This window comes from Tamandua tetradactyla, chromosome 9 (assembly GCF_023851605.1).
Source record: "Tamandua tetradactyla isolate mTamTet1 chromosome 9, mTamTet1.pri, whole genome shotgun sequence".
NCBI classification, from domain to species: domain Eukaryota; kingdom Metazoa; phylum Chordata; class Mammalia; order Pilosa; family Myrmecophagidae; genus Tamandua; species Tamandua tetradactyla.
In genome coordinates this window covers 94,492,397-94,514,135 of record NC_135335.1, presented here as the reverse complement: position 1 = coordinate 94,514,135, position 21,739 = coordinate 94,492,397, and the positions used below count along the sequence as shown (strand labels likewise).

General features: G+C 35.2%; 1 protein-coding gene across 1 annotated transcript in view; it reads left to right on the top strand.

Moving 5' to 3' along the window:
- The window catches only part of FGF10 (fibroblast growth factor 10), an 87,692-nt gene extending 66,158 nt beyond the window's left edge, over positions 1 to 21,534 (top strand). Inside the window, exons 2-3 of the mRNA XM_077117116.1 lie at positions 14,663 to 14,766; positions 18,517 to 21,534. Coding sequence (XP_076973231.1) covers positions 14,663 to 14,766; positions 18,517 to 18,714 — 302 coding nt within the window. The 3' untranslated portion in view covers positions 18,715 to 21,534. The remainder of the gene's footprint in view (positions 1 to 14,662; positions 14,767 to 18,516) is intronic.
- The last annotated feature ends 205 nt before the right edge of the window (positions 21,535 to 21,739 follow it).

The window sequence follows — 21,739 nt, the reverse complement described above, 5'->3', positions numbered from 1 at the left end:
AGTATTTTTAGATGGTTTGATGAAGGTGAAAGGAAAAAAAACAAACATGAAAACAATTTCCAAGTACAGCCACTTAACAGCATAGTGCGCACATCATTTGGAGTTTGTGAGTGGGAAGACAGCTAAGAACATTTATCTGGCAGCTCTCTGAAAATCAAGTTTGTGTAACTGAGTAAGACATGTGGCACAAGCCTGTGCAATTAAATCACACAGCCCAGTGCCGCAAACATAATTAATAGCAGCTGTCTTTGCCAATGGGCAGGTTGGAGAAACAATAAAAAGAGGAGCAGATGATGATGAAAGAGGAAGTGTGTGAAATTGTCGCACTCTTCACAGTAGCCTCTAAGTCTCAACATAAAGAAAAAATGTTGCCCTTCTCTCCCAGATTAAAGTATTGAATGAGTGAGAAGACAGAGAGGAATGAGAAATCTGTTTTGTCAGCTTTAAGGAGAAAGATAGGCTCTCCTACCTGTCAGAAAGCAGCTAAACACTTTAAAATGAAAACACCCATCAGGGTTTCAGAGTCAACACCAATTGTTTATATTTGCAGCAGCCCTCGTTACCTTCACATCCTTGACCACGTTTCTGAGGCAAAGAGCATTCAAGCTGTAGGTTAAGATATTGGACCTTGTGGTTAGGGTAAATTTTTATCTCTAGGTTTGTAGCAGGTTCTTATAACTTACCTGTGAAAAGCATACCAAGTGGTCCGTGACTTTTTGAAAAATTGGTTTTATCTCCAAACCACTTCATATCCATCACACAAACAGTCCTTCTTGACTCTTGTTCTGGTTGGAGCAAGTAGAATTTAATGGGAAGAGGTTGAGTAAAATAATTCTGAATTTAAGCATACGACTCCATATTTTATTCTTCCTTTTGCTAAAACAAGCAAGTCACAGAAGCTCTTTTGTGCTTAGTACATGGCTTTTAAACACAGTAACCACCAAATGTTTGTCGGTGTGAATTTTATAGGGTTACATTTGGTTTTCTGTTCCATGAGTACCCATTCACTTCTTTGAGATGAATGTGCCTATACAAAATATGTGAGGGATCAGACTTCAAGCTAGAGATCATGCCAAAGAAGGAAGACAAGGGAGAGCGGGGTGCTGCTCTACACTCCAGTTTACCCTGGAAGGTGAAAATGAGCTGGTTTCTGATTTTAGCTCACTGAGAAACCTAGGTATAGGTGAAACACTCAAAGAAGGAAGCCCTCCCAATGGAGAGTAGCACTCTCCTTCTCTAGTGCCCTCTTTCTATTTGAGAATTGAATCATGCTAGACAGAAAGAATGCCCAGCTCTTTTTTCATTTTTCTAGATTTATATGAGTTCACTAGAGTTGTAACAATTATTTAGTACATGAACTTCTTCATAGTGATTGCTTACTTTGTTCCACCATTACGTATTGTGTACCTGTGATGGGCCAGGTGCTGATAAGACAGCATTAACTAAGAGAGACAAGCGTGGCTCATGTGAAGAAATACAAGAGTTAAGCATTCAATAAACTCAGGGCAGGTTGAATTTCTGCCTACCTCTAACCAAATTTACTCTCTTTTTTCTTCACCATAGTTCTCAATTCTGCCAAGTGATCTAAGAGTTTCAAAGAATCTGAAATTTGCCTACTGAACATTTCTCCTTGAAACATAAATATGCCTAGTTATTTCATCAAATGATGCACGATAAGTTCAGCTCCTGTAAAGTAGCTGTAGCCTATCCATAAATGAAAGTGCTTCATTGAGTTCTATTGCAGAGTTCTCTTTCCATGGTCTTCCATGTTTTAATCAAGGTTTTAAAGTTTTTTTAGGGATGCGTCTGTTATTATTTTGTCTTTGTCTACTTTTTTAGATTTTTAAATTTTTTTTAGTCTATTTGTTTCTAAAAGACAGATGTGTCTGTGTAGCTGTGTGTGTTTTTGTGAATGTATATGTATTTAATAATGTTGACTATGAATTCTATTTTGAATTACTTTTTCTGAATTTATGAGTCTACAGTGATAAAATAAGACTTCAAATATATCTCCTCCTAAAAGTTCAATTATGCCACTAATTTTGGTTATCTATTTGGACATCGCTTATAATGATTCTTTTTTTTTTTTTTTTGCACGGGCAGGCACTGGAAATCAAACTGGGGTCTCCGGCATGGCAGGCAAGAATTCTGCCATTGAACCACCATCACACCACCCAGTGATTCTTATATGAAAACAAAGAAATAGGTTTTTCTTTGAATCTTACCCAAGAATAATCTACACTAAAATATTTCAATGTTTGTATGTTACAATATTTCAATGTTACAAAAAGTTGTTTTTTTCTGACCTACAATTAGCTGTAGAGGAAGAAACATTTGCAATACAAATTGATAGTACCAAAGAGTTGGATGCTGCTTGCTTTTCCTTGTGTAGGTCTCCATTAATTAATTCACTGGGCTAAGAAGTCAACCACTTTTTCTAGAACCATGTTTTGCCCTTTTGATGGTAATTTGGCAAATTATTTTTAAATCCTTCCACTTTTTTCTAGCTGCTGTTTTTCACTAACCCATATCTAAGCACCAAAACTTAATTACCATAGGTTACTATAAATTAGTTATGTGATTTAGGATCTTTATTAAATATCTGGCATCACCTTACAAGATCAGGACTGAGCAAGTCACATCAAATCTTTCTTGCCATTGACTTATGTTTATGAAATAATATTAAAAGAATCTCTTTTCTTTGGGGAAGAATGCTTTCAGATTTTTGGCAAATAAATGTAAATGGGAATTTTTCTTCAAAATGTAATGGGGGTCTTATCCAACTGAACCTAGGTATACTACAAAGATATTTAACAGATTTTTTTTTTAAATATTGTTATATTTTTCCATATTTTGAAAAGTTTTATCAATTTTGGCTAAAGTTTGAATTGAGTAAGATAAGATATTTGCAATTGGCTTGGTTTAGATATGTATTTTAATACAATACATACAAACCCATTTAGTCAAATAATTTTATTTCTTTCAGTGTTTCTTCTCTGTTAACTTTTGGTTTTGGGTTTCTCATACACTTCTTTTGTCCTGTAATCTGGATCCCCCAAATATTTTATGTGCATGCGAATTCATGTACCAATTACAATTGTTGAAATTTATCTTCTACTCTGAAATGCTGAATTTTCTATATGTTTTATTCATAAAAGTTCATTAAGACTTGCTGTAGGATGAGCATGGAATAACCCTTGTATGAATATATATATATATAGCTACACAGTTTTTGCTGCATTTATTTGCCTCTCAGCATTTTTTAACGCTCTCCTAAGTGTTGCATCTGATTACTTGGGTCTAATACCTACATATAGTATTTCCCTTATCCATCAGTTTTCACTTTCAAATTTGAAACAGAGTAGATCATGTTTTCTCCTAAAGGGTGCATTCACCTTCTCAAGAGCATAATGTGTTAAGCAGTTTAGGCATTGATTTTTAAATAAATGGTGATATTGAAATAATTCCTGGTCTTTGTCATCCATGGGCAAACAGATCGTACTGTGTCAGGTGAAATGCTCTCTGTCTAGGAATCTTTTTATAGATAGTTCATTAATTCAGACTTAGTGAAAAAAACAAAAGTATTCAATGAGATTAACAAAAACTAGCTAATATATTCTGTTTCTCATGTATAATTACAAATAAAAATACAGAATATATGTTGGGTTCTACTAGCAATCCTTGATTGCATCCAACTAAGACAGGAGTTATTATCCATTCACCACTCTCTAGCTCCAATGTGGCGTTAAGGTAACAGTATCTGTTCTAAGAACATCTTTCCTTTGCCTGATGTTGCTTTTCCCATCTATGTCTGCATGAGAATGTTTGATTCGATTAATCTTCACTGTCTTGATACTTTATCAAAATACCACTTTCATGTACCAGGAAAGCACTTTACATTAATTTCTATGAACGTGCCCTGCAAAATATTGGCTGCATACTTTACTAGTGATCAGAAATGAATGCATGATATTTTTGTCCTCTTTGTTCAATTTGAGTTCTGTTTTCTTTGTCAGAGCATTTCCATTGACTTTGAGGGTAAAGAATTACTTCCACCTTGGTGTCTGGCCAAAAAAAGCCAGTCTCCAGTCCAGAGAGCCATCAGTGATTTTCCAAATATCTTAGTTAAACAGTCTCTTTTCAACAGAAGCCACAATTATTTATTGCCTAATATCTTATCTATTTCAGAAATACATAGTTTTATACGTGGCAAATGAATCAGTGTTGCAATTTGGCAAGTATACATAAATAGTTAAATTGTCGTTTTGAGCAATCAAATAAAAATTAACATGCCAACAGTAGCATTTTTATTTCTTAGCAAGTATTATAATTAACCATTATCTAAGTGACCATGGAAAGACTCTTTGAAAGAGTTAAGAAGCTAATTATACATTATTCCATTTCATGTTGAAAACTTGGCACATTTACAATATGCATATTCACATAAATAAATTCAGTAGTTGAGCTCAAATGGAATGAATTGTTTCTGTGCAAAGAATAAGATAAAGATAAATTAGTCTATAAAACAAGTAGACGTAAAATCTTTGCCAGGCTGCCAACAATTTGTAAATGTTTAAGGGGTCCCTCCTGGTGTGGGGGACAGAATATGGACAAAGTATTTCAGGCTCTAACTAACCTTCCTGAACTGCTTAAATAATCCTTCAAATCTCTCTGAGTCTCCCAGCATCCTTACTGCTATGAAAAAGGATCAGAGATGAACGAGACAGTATCTAGGTCTCTCCATGCTCTTCTCTGTTTCTACAATTTTCTCTTAAGCCTTAAATGATCTGAAATTTCCCCACCAAAATAATAAATGAGACTTTTTTTTCTTAGTAATTTTAGCTGATTTTAGGACTTTGAAGTCTATACTTTGAATTAGACTGATCTGAGGTTTTGAGTGAACCTGGAGTATTTATAAAAATAATCTATAAAGACATAATTTTTCTGGAGAAAGACATGGCAACTAATTTAGGGTTTGGTTGGTTTTCACTAGTTCATAACAAGTTTTCTAGTATTATTCTGCATTCTCCATCAGTTTTTCCAGCAGCAATACAATTGCATTGGTGAGCCCATATTTTCAACTCGTTGTTGGTTTTTGGAACTCTTAAATATTCAGAATGGAAAAGTCTCCTTCCTTCCAAGATTCGAACAGGAGACACAAGCCACATAAGGATTCCCTCAGGTTTTTCCACACGAATGTAAAATGTAAGCGATGCTATAAGAACAGAGCCAAAAGTGGGGTGTGTCCAAGATGCCCTGGCAAGAAGCCAGGATTTCTAACTTTCCAGAAATTTTGAAGGTTTTATTTAGTTACTAAAGGAAATAAGGACAGATGAGACAAAACTTATGAATAACTTTATAAAACTTTATATAAAAATATGTTTTCTAATATAGAAATGAGTTCACCTTCCAAGAAGTAATGTTTCCACTAATTACTACTTAACTTGCTCTCTGCTTTACCATTCAACTGAACCGTAGTGGGCTTTTCTGAGGTTATTTTCAGTCTCCCAATCTAAGCTCTCCTGCTTTGTGCTATTTCCCATCATTCATCCAATTGCAGAGTGGGATCAAATGTCAGTTATCTTGGATCACAGAAATGGCTCAACATGTCAATATTTCTCGTGGTTTTTCCCTTAGTTTACTTGTGGTTGGGAGTTAGGATAAGTTTCTGTCTCCAGGGCATATAAGCTTTGCTAGATATTTATTCCACCCCAAATTAGCCTCAGAGTCCTTTCTCACTTTGCAAGTTAGTCAAATTTACATCAGCACTTAATTTGGAGAATTCCCAAGAATTTCAAGTAAATTCCTGTCTTAGAAACAGTTCATTTATGTCTCATTGTGAATATATCCTAAGAACACAGAAGGTAATATTTGAGAACATGGCACTGTACAATATTGGTATGTGATTATCCATATTGTAGCATAGTCCAATAAAGTTAAATGAACAACAACAAAAATCTCTACTGCTAAATAAAAAAATTAGAAAAATAATGTTATGTTTAATAAATTCATTATTCAACACAGTGTTGTGAAAAAACACACTTGAAGGCTATGTGCAAATTTTGTTGACTAACGATCAGTGTGGAGGACCAATCCCAGCGTCACATTTCATGTATAACAAAAATGCAATAAGAAATTAATCTTTAACACTTTAACAATTAATTTATGACAGGAGAAAATTGTATTTGTAAGGTTTTTATATATTAAGATATATAAAACCTTTTATATAAAGGTTTTAGGTCAATGGCAACAGTTAAACCCGAATACCGGCCAATTAAATTCAGTGTTAAATTGAGAAGTGTTAGGGGATTTGCCAATGAACTCATCAATAATGTGTGGCTAATCATTGTATTTATTCTATGATTTGAATTACCAGGTGAGAATATAAAATGTCATTTTGATCTTTAGAAAATTGGAAAAGATATACAGAGGTGTTAAAGATTTTCTGCTAATGGAGGCCCAGTTTCTGTCTGCCATTCTAAATGATTGTCAAAGGTATCTGAAAGAACTGTGGCAGATAGATCAACTAAATAGCTCTACTGCATTATGCTGAAAAGGCAGCCAGAGTCTATAATAGTACCAGGTGGACCAGATCTAGATTATGATTAACCCACTCTCTTATCCTTCTTTTAAAGGGGACGAGATCATTCTAGAGCAAGTATATGCCTTCATCTCTGGGTGGGGAACTGGGGGGGGGGGGGGGTTGAGTGAATCCTTTCTGGAATGTAGCAGTTTTTTGGCCATAAGTGTGACTTCAAGAGGGCCATATTGTCCTTTAATTCTTTTGAGTGTCAACAAAATTAGCGCTATGAGAATGCCTATAAAATAAAGGAATAATCAAAGGCATTTAAGTTTCCACTGACATTTTCATCCTTATTACGGAAAAGAAAATGAAGATATGAATAATAACCTAATTGTAAGTCTTAAAAAATTGACTGTAGACCATTGCCGAGCCACTGCGGCCCGCCCACTTCTTTGCACAGTCTTTAAAAATTGTTCTTTGGTATTAAGCTGCTGTCATTATTTGCATCTATTCCTGTTTGTAGTTCTGCTTTTCCACATATGTTCCTGCCAAGACTTTTTTATATCAAAGTTTTCCTATGTTTCTGAATCACAGTGTACACAACAGTGTGTGGTCCCTGGGCCTGCAGCATCAGCATGGCCTTGGAACATGCTAGAAATGCAAATCCTTTGGTCCCACCTAGATCTACTAAATTAAAAATCCCAGCCATCTGTAGTTAAACAAGTCTTCCAGGTGATTCTAATGCATGTTCAAGTTTCAGAACCATGGTATAGAAGACTGGTTAACTTGCCACCATTCTGATGCAGCAGACAGTAAACTTATACTCGATGTATGCCACTCACTGTGGCTACACAAACCTGCGAACTCTAGGCAGGTAACCTCAACAAATGAGGAAGCCAAGTCAAGGAGTAAAATTGACTTATCCAAGTTGTGTAGCTAGTTAAGTAGCAGAGCTGATGTAAAGCCAAGCTCTTATGTTCTTTTAGAGCTACCACTTATTTCCCTTTCATTTATAGCCAAGCTCCTCATGTAAATTCATCTCATGAAATGTTTCTTTACTGTTTCTGTTAAAAAGTTGTGCGTGTATATAATGGTAATCACGTGTGTGGAGAGGAGTATATGAGAGAGAAATAAGATATGGAAATAAGTAGGTAATATAAAAAATAAAATTAACATCACAAATGCTCCATTTACTCTCCAGGTAGAACATTACTTTTCCACATTTTGACATTCTTTCAAGCCAGTTACGTTAGAACGTAGATCCACTTTTTGAAATTGTTGAATCAGCTAAATATGCAATTCCAAGCCTGTCTAGAGCATGTGGGCCATCAGTTCTCTTCTTCCTTTTTGCAACCCCTACATGTGGATTATTTTGCTGGGCGCACACCACCCAGGAATTTGGAGAGAGTTTTCTACCCCATAATTTCTGTGAGATTTTTTGGTAAATCTCGTGTCTTGTTCTAAGGTTTTAGTTAATTTAGCTCAATTTCACTTTAAAAGAGAGGTCATAACATTGTTATTTAAAGTATTTCTAATTATTAATTAGAGCCTGAGAGCATTCCACTTTCATGGCAGAGGGTAGCCATCAAGCTAATGCAAGTACCCTTGTGTCATCAAGAAAAACATTGAACTTTCCTCGGTCATCTCCATAAATGAGCAAGAGAATGAATGCACTTAAATATTTAGGTACCACATTATTCTATTTAGTCATATAGTTTGAGTGCTGAAAAGTTCATTTATATGGACATTTATCCTTTTGTATTGACTAAACAGTTTGCTGCTATAAAATAGTTTTGAAATCTATCAAGTGTTTGCTAGAATATTGGAAAGGTATTTAAAATGGAGAAAACTCCCTGTATCATTACCTTTGTTATTTTGCTATTGTCAGTTGTACCCACAGTGACCAGATGTAGTAGAAAGAAAATGGGCAGTGGTTTCAAACACCAAATCTACCATGCCCTAGTGGGTTTTCTCTCAACACGGTTCAGTTCCAACATTTATAGACTATAATACTTACAGTGTACCTTTTGTGATGATTAGATGAGTTATAAAATGAGATATGAAAGTGTCTATCTCATGAGAGTCACTCTGTATTATTTCCTGATTTTGTGCTATTCACTTTCTTTGAATTCGGTCTACCCCAGATAATTTTCTTTTTTTTTAATTAATTTATTTTTTTATATATGGTACATAACCAAATAGAAACACAAACATCATCATATAATCAATACTCACACTATCATCACATAGTTATATATTCATCATCATGATCATTTCTTAGAACATAGGCATCAATTCACCGATCACCAGCATTTCAATCTACTAAATTTATTTTACCATTTGTTCCCATTATTATTAATTTATTTTTAATCCATATGTTTTACTTGTCCGTCGATAAGGTAGGCAAAAGGAGCATCAGACACAAGGCTCTCACAATCACACAGTCACACTGCGACAGCCATATTATCATACAATTATCTTCAGGAAACATGGCCACATTTTTAGTCAATTCCCTCCAGCCTCTCCATTACGCCTTAACTAAACACTTGATATCTATTTAATGCATAAGAATAACCTCCAGGATAACCTCACGACTCTGTTAGGAATCTCTCAGCCATTGACACTTTATTTTGTCTCATTTTGCTCTTTCCCCTTTTGGTCGAGAAGATTTTCTCAATCCCTTGATCCTGAGTTCCAGCTCATTCTAGGATCTCTGTCCCATGTTGCCAGGAATGTCCACACCCAGATGATAATTTTCTTAACAAAAATTATTGCCTTGACCTGGCACATCACACCCTAAATCGTCTTTTAAACTCACGTTCAAGACTTCCTTTTTCTTGATCTTAATAATGAATAGTTGCAGACCATAGATGTATTCTTCAGAAATCTTGAAGGAGTTTAAGATTTGTAACAACTGAAATTTACTTGATTTAAAAAATATTTACGTGTTGTAATTCAATGACTTTTCCTTTACGCATACAACTTTTGATGTTCCTTTTGCTTTTATCTTTATTTTATTTGGATGTGGACTTATTAATTCATCTGAAAATTTGGCAAATATGACTCTACCATCAAAGAAAAAAACCCAAACTTCTATACATAATGAATATTCATTTTTTTCTTTATTCAGCCAGTCATTGATTCATTTATTCATTCAATAAATATGTACTGAGTACCTAATATGTGTCATGCACTGCTGTAGTTAAAAGGACAAAAAATATCTTTTAAGCACTTATGAAAACCACTGATGTTTCTCTTATTTTTGAGGAAGATACAGAATTAATGCGATATAATACCTAACAGTGATTCTGAAATGAAGACCACATTTGGGTACAGCCACATAATTCCCGAGATATATAATGTAAATATGACAGCAATCCCCAGGAAATCCCTAGGTCTTTCTATGTTAAAATGTAGTAAATCAATTTGGGACCCTAACAATTACAAGAAAAGGAGGGGCAGTGGGGGGGGGGGGGGAGAGAAGAAAGAGAGAGAGAGAGAGTTAGTATTAGAGTTTAATATTGGTACATTACATTACACCAATCCTGATATACTTCACCACATTGACTAGAATTATCCAGCAATATAGAATTATAATCTATTTTGAGTTAAAAGTTTAGGGAAAGATAGCAGACTTGACTGATCCTGAATTCATGAGGCTGTGACATTTACTGGATGGCTTCTGAGTTTCACAGTGAAGTTTTTTTAAAAGTACATTCCTCACCCAGGAAAGCAACACTGTTCCTCCATGAAGCAGAGTCCTTCATTTTAGCCAGACTGATCACCACAGAGTGTTATTGGGACTGGGATGGTGGAGGGGTGGAGGGAGAGGTAAACTGTGGCCTCAGCATGCACTGAGCTCTTTCTTTCCCTCCATGTTTTTCATTACTCATGTATTTTTCTCTACCTACCTGGAATGTTTTCCTCACTTTTCCAAATCTCCACCAATTAAAATCCGACCCCTAAAAGGTCTGCCTAAAAGCTATCTTTTACAGGAAGACTTTTTCACTATTCAAACTCATGACAATGCATTTCTGTTTCTCCTATAGCATTTAATATATTTTCTTTATGTTGGAATTATTTATTTGTGTCCTTATCCTACCTAATTTTATAACTCCTTAAAGGACAAAAACTGTGTCTTGTTTATCTTTGCGTCCTTCATGGTGAAAGCTAACACTAGCCCTACACATTGATGGTGTAATACATCTTAGCTGAATTAATTTACTCAAATAATCTCTAGGTTTTCTGTATATATTCATATTCTGTTTATCCAGGAGATGATAATTGGATTTTGCTTTTATTTTTTACATCTAGCTTTCCCCTGTCTATATCTATTCTATAAAATAAACATTTTGTCCTTCTCTTTCACCCTTTGGGTCCACAAAAACAATTTATGAGAATGTCACTGTCCAGGCCAATAGCTTGTCTATTCTAATAGCCCAAAGAGAAAAGCAGTCTTGGTCCAGCATGATTGTTAAGGGGTGGGAGCAGTTTGGGAATAAAGGAGATGGAATAGATTGCATACTCCTCTTCTGGAAATGAATAAGAGACATAAACTGGGAAAGGTAATTAGCTCCTCAGATGAACTACTCAGTGATTTATCAAACCAAAAGCAATCTAAAACATTATGTACTTAAGTCCTGCAAGTTAAAAAATATATATTTATATGAAAATTGTGAATTCCAGGTTATTTCCATTTGAAAATTGTGACTTCTAGGTTATTTCCATTGAAGTTCATCACTTGACAAAATCCTCCTTATTATATGGTGATGATCCGTTACTCGGTTCAATTTGTCAATTAATGGATGACTTTTGTCAGTAGCACCTTTGTAACATTGATTACCAAACTTTATTTTTCAAAATTTCAAATATAATCCAAGGTGAACTTTATAGATTGCTGTTAGTTTACTTTAAAAAATTTGTTAAGTGGTGGTGTGTATTTAGTTCTATGCAATTTTGTCATGTGTATAGATTTGTGTGACCACCACCATATTAAAACCATGCTTATCAAGGGACGGTTTTGAAGAAGCCAATTTTAGCCACATACTACCTTCATTTCTATTGACTGAGAAATAATTCTGAATAGTAGAATTCATTTGGTCATACTAATACAATTTTTACCTTAAAATCAATTTGAATGAGATTTTTAGGAAAGTTCAGTTCTAATGGCAAGACCATCAATTAAATCAAATTAATAGCTCATCCTCAAATATTCGACCACAGGAGGGTAACCTTCAATTGGCATTTAATTTTTCATCAAAGCACACTATAACAAAGCACACTATAACTTTAACAATTATAAATCCAGTGACCATCATGCAAAATTCTGAAACTCCTTTCCAGAACCACTTTCATAGGCAAACTCAATCATCCCCACTAAAGAACACTGGAGAACTAGAGAGATTCTAAATGAACAATACAAAAGGCCTCCAGATTTCAGCCACTGCCCCCTCTCCCCTCCAAAAGTTGATTTCACATAACAAACATATCATAAATGCGGTCCTTACCCACAACATTATCAAATTGTAACTTTAATATCATATGGAGCATTAGAAACATTTATTTTCAGAGGTTAGAGGACTTTGAAGCATCTAAGTCTTCCCTCTTTCTATTTTGAAGCAATTTTAAACCTTTTCAACTTACTTTAACTGGTTGCCAAGTGGGAAAAAATAGTGACTTGATTGACTAGATTTTTGAATGCTGAGTTCCTTTTTTAATAAGACAGAAAGAAGCTTGGAGGTTTCAAGCTAAGTATGACTTATCATGTGCAGAGCACTTGTAGGTGTAATCAAAAAAGGATTTGATAATATTTCTATTACAAAGCTTTCCTTTTTACCAATTCAATTTGTTACCATAGCATAATCCCATTACTTCTCCTTCACCTTCAAAAACCTTGGTTTGTTCTTTTTAAAAATCATCCCTCATTCCTTTTCATGCTTGCAATTTCCAGTTATAAAGCTATACACAGGGGGACACCTTGCAGTTTACTGACAGTGCTTGCTTGCCTCTTGGGCAGGCAAATAGCAGCCTAAACATTTTGCCTGAAATTCCAAACTTCTGCCCTTCTCTACTCTTCTTCTTGTGATATAAAGTAAGTATATTAGATTTTCTTTCTCTGAGACTCAAAACATCATCCTCTGTGACATGTCGACATCCCTGAGAGGAACAGCATATTAAGTATTAAGGATTATTATCCTGATGAGTCATTTGGTCAGAGGGTTTTCCAATAGGATTCCATTGTGGGAATGGGAAAGAGGGAGGAGGCTTGACAGAAAGCAAAACAGTGAAGAAGAAAGACAGAGGCTTCAATATTGGGTGCATCACTACATGTCACCTTAACACCTTTTGTGAGTTATGTAACTGTAGTGTCCTCAGTTTATTGTCGGTAATTGAGAATAACAATATCCCCTTAGATGGTGTTGAGAATTAAAGAAATAAACTACAAGAAAGTACTTTCTAAAAGCATGCAGGTATATGTGTACGTATGTGTTTATACCTTGAGGGTAACTACTAGCATAAAAGAAAAGGATGTTAGAAAAACTCAGATACTATCTTCTTCCCTTCTACATTCTTTCCTTGGTTTTGGCTCACCAGTTGAAATGTACCTCATTGTATTGATGAAGGATATGCTGCGTTAGGTCACAGGCATCCTGTAGGACACATGGAAAGAAGAATCGTCCATGGCATTAAGGAATATATGACACATGTTTCTCTGGTTACATCAACTTTGCAATGGGGGATACTATTAGCCACCCTGAGGCCGATCAGTCTATGAAGGGAGAGGAGAACTAAGTGAACTTTCGTGTCTTGAGAACTGAGGTACCCTTTTCCTTGGGAAGAGTGTAAATTTCCATTTGTAGACCACATTAGGATGGTGCTTTTTTGGGCAGGAAATCCATGATAAGTGAAAACATGATCAACTTTCAGATTTTACGCATAAAGCCAATGGGAATTTGTATGTTCTGTTCAGGATTTATACAGCCAGGTTTAGGAGAGAAGTTCCAAAATCTTAGGACTGTTTGGAGGATTCTTTAATAATAATTAAGGAGGCACTAAGCTCTAGGCACTGTTCTAATCATTGCGTATGTACCATCTCATTTAATCTTCACAAAGACACTAGATGGGAGGTGCTCTTATGTTGCCCATTTTACAAATAAAATTGAGACACGGGGGGGTTCGGTGACTTTGCATGCGGTCATTCACCAATAAATGCAGAGCTTGGATTCAAACCCAGACACTCCGGCTCCAGCGACCACATGCTAACTGCAGTACTGCTTCTCTACGCTGAGTAAGCTTTCCCAAGAGTTATAAAATAAGAAGTAGTTTCAGTTCCTGTGGCCGTCTTAATCTGTAATTGGTGAGCAGTATGAGCAGGACATCAAATGCTTTTCTTATAGCTACTTACAAACTTCTCCGAGAAAATTAGCTTTAGATGCACTAATGAGTTAGGTATATTAACAGGGATGGTCTCCCTTCTGTCGGTTTTCCTGAGTCTTCGATTCCTCTAAGGAAACAAAAGACATCTTAAAAAATAATAATGGATTTTTTCCCCAACCCACAGTAGTGAATTTGCTATTTTGAAGACAGTGTGGATGTTGGGATTAGTCTTTTTCTATCTCAGAATATCAATGTATTTGCCCAAAATGTATTTATCAGCTAAATGTAGCTAAGAGATTTAGTTTATCTAATGTGTCCTACATAGAAGAAATAGTTTACCACTGTTTTTTCAGATTGAGATAAATCTGACATATTATTGGCATATGTTATAGATTTAATTTAATACCGTAGTACAGATGTGTGCTCTGATAACTCTTTGTGAAATCTAGGCTAAGATGAGTAGAGTTGTTTCAATATTTATGGGGTTGAAAATGCAGAGTTAGCAAAGGAAGCATTTTAATTAAAACAATATTTTCCCATATGTGCTCAGAGTAGAATGGAAGGGAATTCTATTATTAAAACTCTGAAACTTGTTTCCATATATTTGCTGGATTTTTAGGCATAATAATAGAGAGTTTATTTTCAATTTCAGTTTTAGTACCATCACAAAACAAACTCACTTTTGTTTTTCTTTTTTTCTTTCAACTAAATGTACATGACTTCTTAAGTTGAGCCCTTTAAAATTTTATTTTTTAATTTTAGGTATACTGGAGATAACATCAGTGGAAATTGGAGTTGTTGCTGTCAAAGCCATTAACAGCAACTATTATTTAGCCATGAACAAGAAGGGGAAGCTCTATGGCTCAGTAAGTATGCTGTTCTTGTTTTCAAAATCCACTACAATAAATTATTACCACAGTTATGGAATGTTTCCCCCAAACATTGCATAGCTTTGTTATCGTTTCATTGCTGGCAAATAGAGCTGCAGTGGGCTGGTCAGCAGAGTTCCAAGGGCTGGCAAAGCAGCTCTTCTAACTCTATAATCTCCTCTCATTTGCCCCTTAGTCTACCACACAGGCTGTTGCTGGCATTTGTCAGTGAATGTTTTGAATTGCTAACCGGTCAGACTCTCATGGAAGCATCTGGTCAGACTGGCACGAGGGCTGCAGACAACTTGGAGGAAAAGCATTAAACACAAAGATCTTGAATTATGCGGGAAACCATATATTCTGTGTATGTCACAGCCAAAGATAAAACAGGGGCACGAATGTTTTGTATTTTGTTCACATCTGAAGTGGGGAGAGAAAAGAGAGTCATCATTTTGTGTGCTGTTTAATCAACTCTAGAATTTAATCTACTGAAATGACAGTCATTCATCCAAATGATGCCTGAACATCATATGGAGGTGTAAATATTATTGCTTGTAATGGGTTCCTCACCTTTTAATAGTTTTGGGTTTTGAATATCACCTCTGCAACCTTGTGTCAAATACATTTAAACCAATCTCCTTAGACTTAATAGGTGATTATTTTTAAAATTAAAATTACAATTTCAATTTCAATTAAATTGTAAACAGAATGACAATTTATCATGTTCAGGTTTTGGGATGAAATATGACACAATCATAATCAACTTTTTCTGTGTGCTAGGCACTATTCGGCACATTAGACCCCTGAAAGATAGATAGGAAATGGGCCTTGACTCCAAAGTATTTATAAAACATTTAGGGGCAAAAATTTAGCAAATATTGGATAATTACAGAGTAATTAATTGTTAAATGTAAGGAAGAAGCAGGAGTAGTACAGTAGCCCTAGGTTAAAGTTAATAATTAAACTTCAATCTCTTAATTATTATTTGAACAATGCCAAGAGTTGATCAATTTGTGAAGATAATGTGGGCATATTTCATTACACCAGTCCCAGAGCTAGTTCAAGGGCATGTCAACCAATTTTAAGAAATTTTTTCTGGATTCCACTCCAAGGGAACACATAGAAGCCATGTATAAACTTGCTTTTAAAACATTTTAACAAGATTTTTTGGAGAACGTAAAATGATACCTATGGCCAAGAATGAAACCAGAGAAGGAGAACTCTTGAATAATCTCATTTTTTCCTATCCAGATTATGTAGCGTTTTTACATTTTTCATGGGAGCAAAAAGCAATTTCACTTTAAAATGTGTAAATAACTTAGTTTGCACAAGGATGACTGCAGTGACTGTCTGGTTTCAACCTTGACTATGCATCAGAATCACCAAAGGGCTCATTAAAACACAGATTGACAGAACCACTTCTAGATTTTCTGATTCAGTGAATCTGGTAGGGTCCAAGAATATGCATTTCAAATACTGTCCCAGGTGTCACTGATGCTGTTGGTTCAGTGGCCACAATTTGGAAACCACTGGTCTAGACATAGGATAGCCTCGTGCTTCATTCATATCCGGCCTACTTAGAATGGAAGTGTCAGACATACTCTGGGTGGGTCTTCTTAGCTAAGGTAAATGCTTTCTGGGTGAGGGACACAGGAATCTTAGTCAACTTTCTCCATTACGCATGACCACCAATAAGACTAGAAGTGCAACTGCCCATTTTAAAAAGTTGTTTCATGGGCAGTGCAATGGTGGCTCAGCGGCAGAATTCTCACCTGCCATGCCAGGGACCTGGCTTCAATTCCCAGAAGCTGTCCGAACAAAAAAAAAAAAAAAAAAAGTTGTTCCATTTAGAAGTTCATCTCATAATCACTTTTGAGGCATTTTTTGTTTTTCTTTTCATTAACATGATTGAGTCACTCCTTGAACTAAGACGTGAGGTGGATACACATCTATTATAATCTCTGGGAAAGAGGATGACCTGATACACATTCTTTAAAAACATACTGAGACTTCATTTAGTCAAAAACCAACACTTAAAAGTTGGTTTTAAAAGGCCACTTGATTTAGAGTGTGGAAGAAAATATAACTAATTTTCATTGTAATAAAAATTCTAATTTTCAATTGACAAAATATACTTTGATAAAAAATAACATCAAGGAGAAATGGACAATTCCCAAATGAACTGAGACAAAGATGTATTTAATCCCTGCCCTCCTTTTTCTCCACTTTTTCTTCTACTCCAGCACAGCTCGTGCACTATGATTATGCTTCTTTTACTTTAGCTCTAAGCCCTGCAAATCATTTTATGTCATCAGTAAATCTAAAGTACGCCCCCAAGTGCTTTCTAGCCCATTACCCCATTTTAATGATCTGCAATGGCATTTATCTGATATCTCTCATTATTTCATTTACTGTTGACAGTTTTCTTCTAATAGACTGTGAACTTCAAGAGTTCAAGGTCTGCTTTGCTTCCCCACTATATTCTCAGCACTTAGAGCCATATAGAACATAGAGTTGTGAGATGCATAAATCTACCTACTTCTCCTGGTGGCACCGCTCATTCCAGCATATGTTCTTGGTTCCAGCCTGTCTCATAAAGAAGCCATCCTCTAACCGTAGTGAACTGTTTCTGCAATTTTGCATTACCACCATAATGAAGTATTATGGTTTGCTTAAATAAAATGAAAAAATCGACTCAAACTGAATGTCCTGTTCAGGGTAAAATAAGACTAACAATTTTATACCCAAATGGTATTCCATCAAAATTACTGTATAAATACCTAATGTAATTCTGTATACCAAGTGACAGCTCTTGTAATTCTTACCTTCATTTATTTTACATAATTTCCAATGATCCCATAAGCCTGCCTGAAAAATATCAATTAGACAAACAACCAGAGTGATTGATTAATCCATCTATGTATTTTAATCTCTCAAATAATATCTTCAGTTCCTTTTTGATAAAGTATATTTCTTCTATTTTTATTACAAGTTCGCTGAATAATGCATCAATTATATTCTGAGTTTTCTTCTGACAGATGAAATTGAGTAAATGTATTATAAAACTGAATATATATTGAAGAGACTCTCGTAGGGCATAATTTAAAAACCAACGAAATTTCCTAGGCAGACTGAGGAAATCTAAAACTTTTTTCAAGTTACAAACCTACTTTTTGAAACCTTGCTCTAGCCATGAATTTTTTTTTTATCTGTAGTATTTATGATTTGCCTAAATGCTATAAATGGCATAGATTCCTAGGCCCCTCATCCAGGTATGCATCACTCTAAAAAACATTGCTCTCTATAAATTTATTTTGGGAGCATCCATTCACATTCTTCCATAAATGGCATTGTTTCAAATATGATATCACCTGAAATCATCTCAGCCCTCCTTGTACTCTCTAAACTGTTTCCCCTTTATTACAATAAATACTGTTATCCATGTAAGAATTCATCTGTTTGAAAATGATTGTCATATTCAAAGCACAGCAGCTTTCTAAAAGGGTTCAAATGTGTAATTATAATGATAATTAAAGTAGATCAGGTGTTTCAAACTCAGAATTTGTTTTTTGCTTATGGCATTTATTCCACATTTGCTGCTGTTATTATTGTATATTAAGTATAAAACTTATGTACAGATAGCAACCACAAACAAAATCCTTGAACTGGAGTTCTCTGGAAAGATTTGTGTCAAATGGAATCAAGTACCATTGCCATAGGAATATAAGATTTATTTTTCTTTTACAGAAAGAATTTAACACTGACTGTAAGCTGAAGGAGAGAATAGAGGAAAATGGATACAATACCTATGCGTCCTTTAACTGGCAGCACAATGGGAGACAAATGTATGTAGCATTGAACGGGAAAGGCGCTCCAAGGAGAGGACAGAAAACACGAAGGAAAAACACCTCAGCCCACTTTCTTCCAATGGTGGTACATTCATAGAAGAAGGCAATGTTTGTGGATACAGCAGAACCAAAGGCTCTTTTAATCTTCATGAAGACAGTAGCTCAAAAGGCAAAGACACATTGCAGATGTCTGCTTGCTTGAAAGAAAGGAAGCCTTTGAAGGTGTTTGTACTCACTGCTGATATATAAATATTCTTTTAATTCATTCTGTGTCATGCCTTATAACCGAGATATAGGCAGATCAAATGGGATGGCAATTATTCCCAAGTGAACAATATTGAGCTGGGGTTTTTTGTTTAGTTTTTTGGTTGTTGTTTTTGTTTCTTTTTTTTTTTTTTTTTTTTGCCCTTAACCTCTGAGATAGAACTTAAAAAGCACAGGACAATCTGCAGAATGATCACCGGGGAAGTTATTTATGGAATACAAACTCATATCAAAGACTTTCATTGCTCATTCAAGCCTAATGATTCAATGAGCAGTAAGACACGCAAGCATTTATTGGAAAGCACTTGGGTCATATCATATGCACAACCAAAGGAATTTTGGATGTGGCATCATGGGAGTATTGGATAGGATTAAGAAATATAAACATATTAGTGTAAAAGTGTTCTAACAACACAAATAATATGGTATGCTTGTGCATTCTGCCTTCATCCCTTTCTCTTTCTTTCTAAGTTATTTATTTAATAGGATGTTAAATATCTTTTGGGGTTTTAAAGAGTATCCTCAGCAACTGCCCTGTGATTTACTTTTTCTTTTTCTTAAGCACATCACCTGCATGTTCATAACAAAATGTTTTAAAACGTGGCAAACACTTCAAGAATAGGATATGAGATTAGGGAATCAGGATGAATGCCCCATTTGCTATCAGTAGACTTAATTTTTTTTTTTTTTCACATGGGCAGGCACCGGGAATTGAACCCGGGTCCTCTGGCATGGCAGGCGAGCATTCTTGCCTGCTGAGCCACCATGGCCCACCCAGTAGACTTAATTTGCACTTGTGCAATAAGAACCATCAGTGATAAATATGGCAGTGCTGTGGCAAGGCTCGAATGAGAGATATCTGCCATCACTTAAAAACATATTTTACTCCTAAGGTTTTCTTTCCAAGAAATAGACCCAGAAGGTCAAATTCTTCTTTGCAATATAACAATGGGTGTTCAAGAAAATTCAAAAAATTATAAAGCAAAAAAAATCAATTTGTTAAATTCATTTTGGTAACCTAGCCTCATTATTTACTAAATGATCTTTTGCCATGTGTCATAGTAATAAGTGATGAAGAGGCTGTCTGCATTTATAAGAACCCTTTGTAAGTCCCACATAATGCATCTCCCCAAAGGAGCTATCAAGTAATTTGATATAAAGTGTGACTCTCCCAGGGGCTTAAACTGAGCAAATATATCCCAGTATATGTATAGCCATATACTGAGAACTGTTCAAGCTGTATAATCTAGTCTTCACAAAACCAAATAAAACTTATTTTCTGTAAATTTAAAGAGCTTTGGAAGATTCCATAATGTAACCATATCGAGATTCATTTTGTTATAACAGCTAAATAGAAAACAGTACATAAGAGCGTACCATCATCATCACTTGTATTCAACTAAATAAGTACATAAGCCTTATTTGCAGTGTCTGTAGTGATAAAAAAGTGTAGTAAAATATTATTTGCTCTAAATACTTTAAGTGATAACTATAAGATTATATTGATGCTGCAGTTTTATCTTCATATTTCTTGTTTTGAAAAATCTGTTTATTTTTATTGTTTGGACACAGTATTTTGGTACAAAGGAAAGACTCGCTAAATGTGTCTTTTTACTAAAGTTTAACCTCTAGAAAGGCTGGTGTTTTGTAATTTTCTTATAACTTATTTGAGTCAATGCTTAACCAGCACTTCCAGTTAATCTGTTATTTAAAAATTAGCTGTATTAAGAAACTTTCCCATAAAGTGATACGACACAAGATCATATTCGTTGCGTTCCTTTTAAAAAGTCAGTATTTCTAGGGAAATGCAGCTGAGGCATAGTGCTTTGGCTTATGGCTAAAGTTGCTTTTCATTTTACTTGGCTTCCAACTTACTTTTTGACAAATGGGATTCTAAAAATGTTTAATTTTTGTGGTTGGAATCTGTATGTTAAAATTTAATTGGTAACTGAGTCTGAAAGCTATAACGTAATGAATTCCTATCAGAACTAGATATCTTTCTTCTTTTATTTTAAAGTAATAATTGCACCTGACATGTGAACATGGACCACCCGCAACCCAAATTAAATGTTTAGCGAGACAAAAATAGTATTGGATGACCACAGGAACAGCAAATAGAGCACAAACTAGATTCTTATTTCACATAGCCATTTAGATTACCAAAGAGACTATGTGTAAACAGTCATCATTATAGTACTCAGAACACTAAAACAGCTTCTAGCAAAATGTATCAAAGCTTGCAGAGGCCAAAAATAGAAAACATATCCTTCCCTCCACCCTACAGACACACATCAATAGAGATAAAGGCAGAAACATTTGCTAAGGAGTAATGAGATTCTCCTGTGTTTAAAAATGGCATCTCTGCTCAATACCAAGAGAGAATCTTGGTCCCCTTTGCAGCTGGACTGTGCTACTGAAGGAAGAGCAGTTCCAGCCATAAAGGTTTTAGGCTTTAAGGAAAAGAATGCATTGTGGTTTTGGGAGCTCTGCCTCTGTGGAAAGCGTGGGCTCATGGCCCACAGAGCTGAGGCTAGTCAGCCACAAACGTGCGTCCATGTGAGTGCTGGATCATACAGAATCACTCCCTCCGCCTACCTCCCAAAAGGCTGAACAGTGTATAGTATGTTACATTTAAATAAAAACAATAAAAATGCTGGGAAAAGAAAATAAAAATACTGTCCTTGTGTGTTTTATTAGTCTAAAACTCTACCTGCTTATAAAGAGAGAAGCTGACGTTTTGCGAGTATGGCAGGATGTGGTTAAATGCCCCACAGTCCTAACCAACAACAGAAAAAAAAAAACACTCAAACATTTGTAAAGTTGCTTTAATGTTTTACATGTGTGAGTCAGCCATCCTC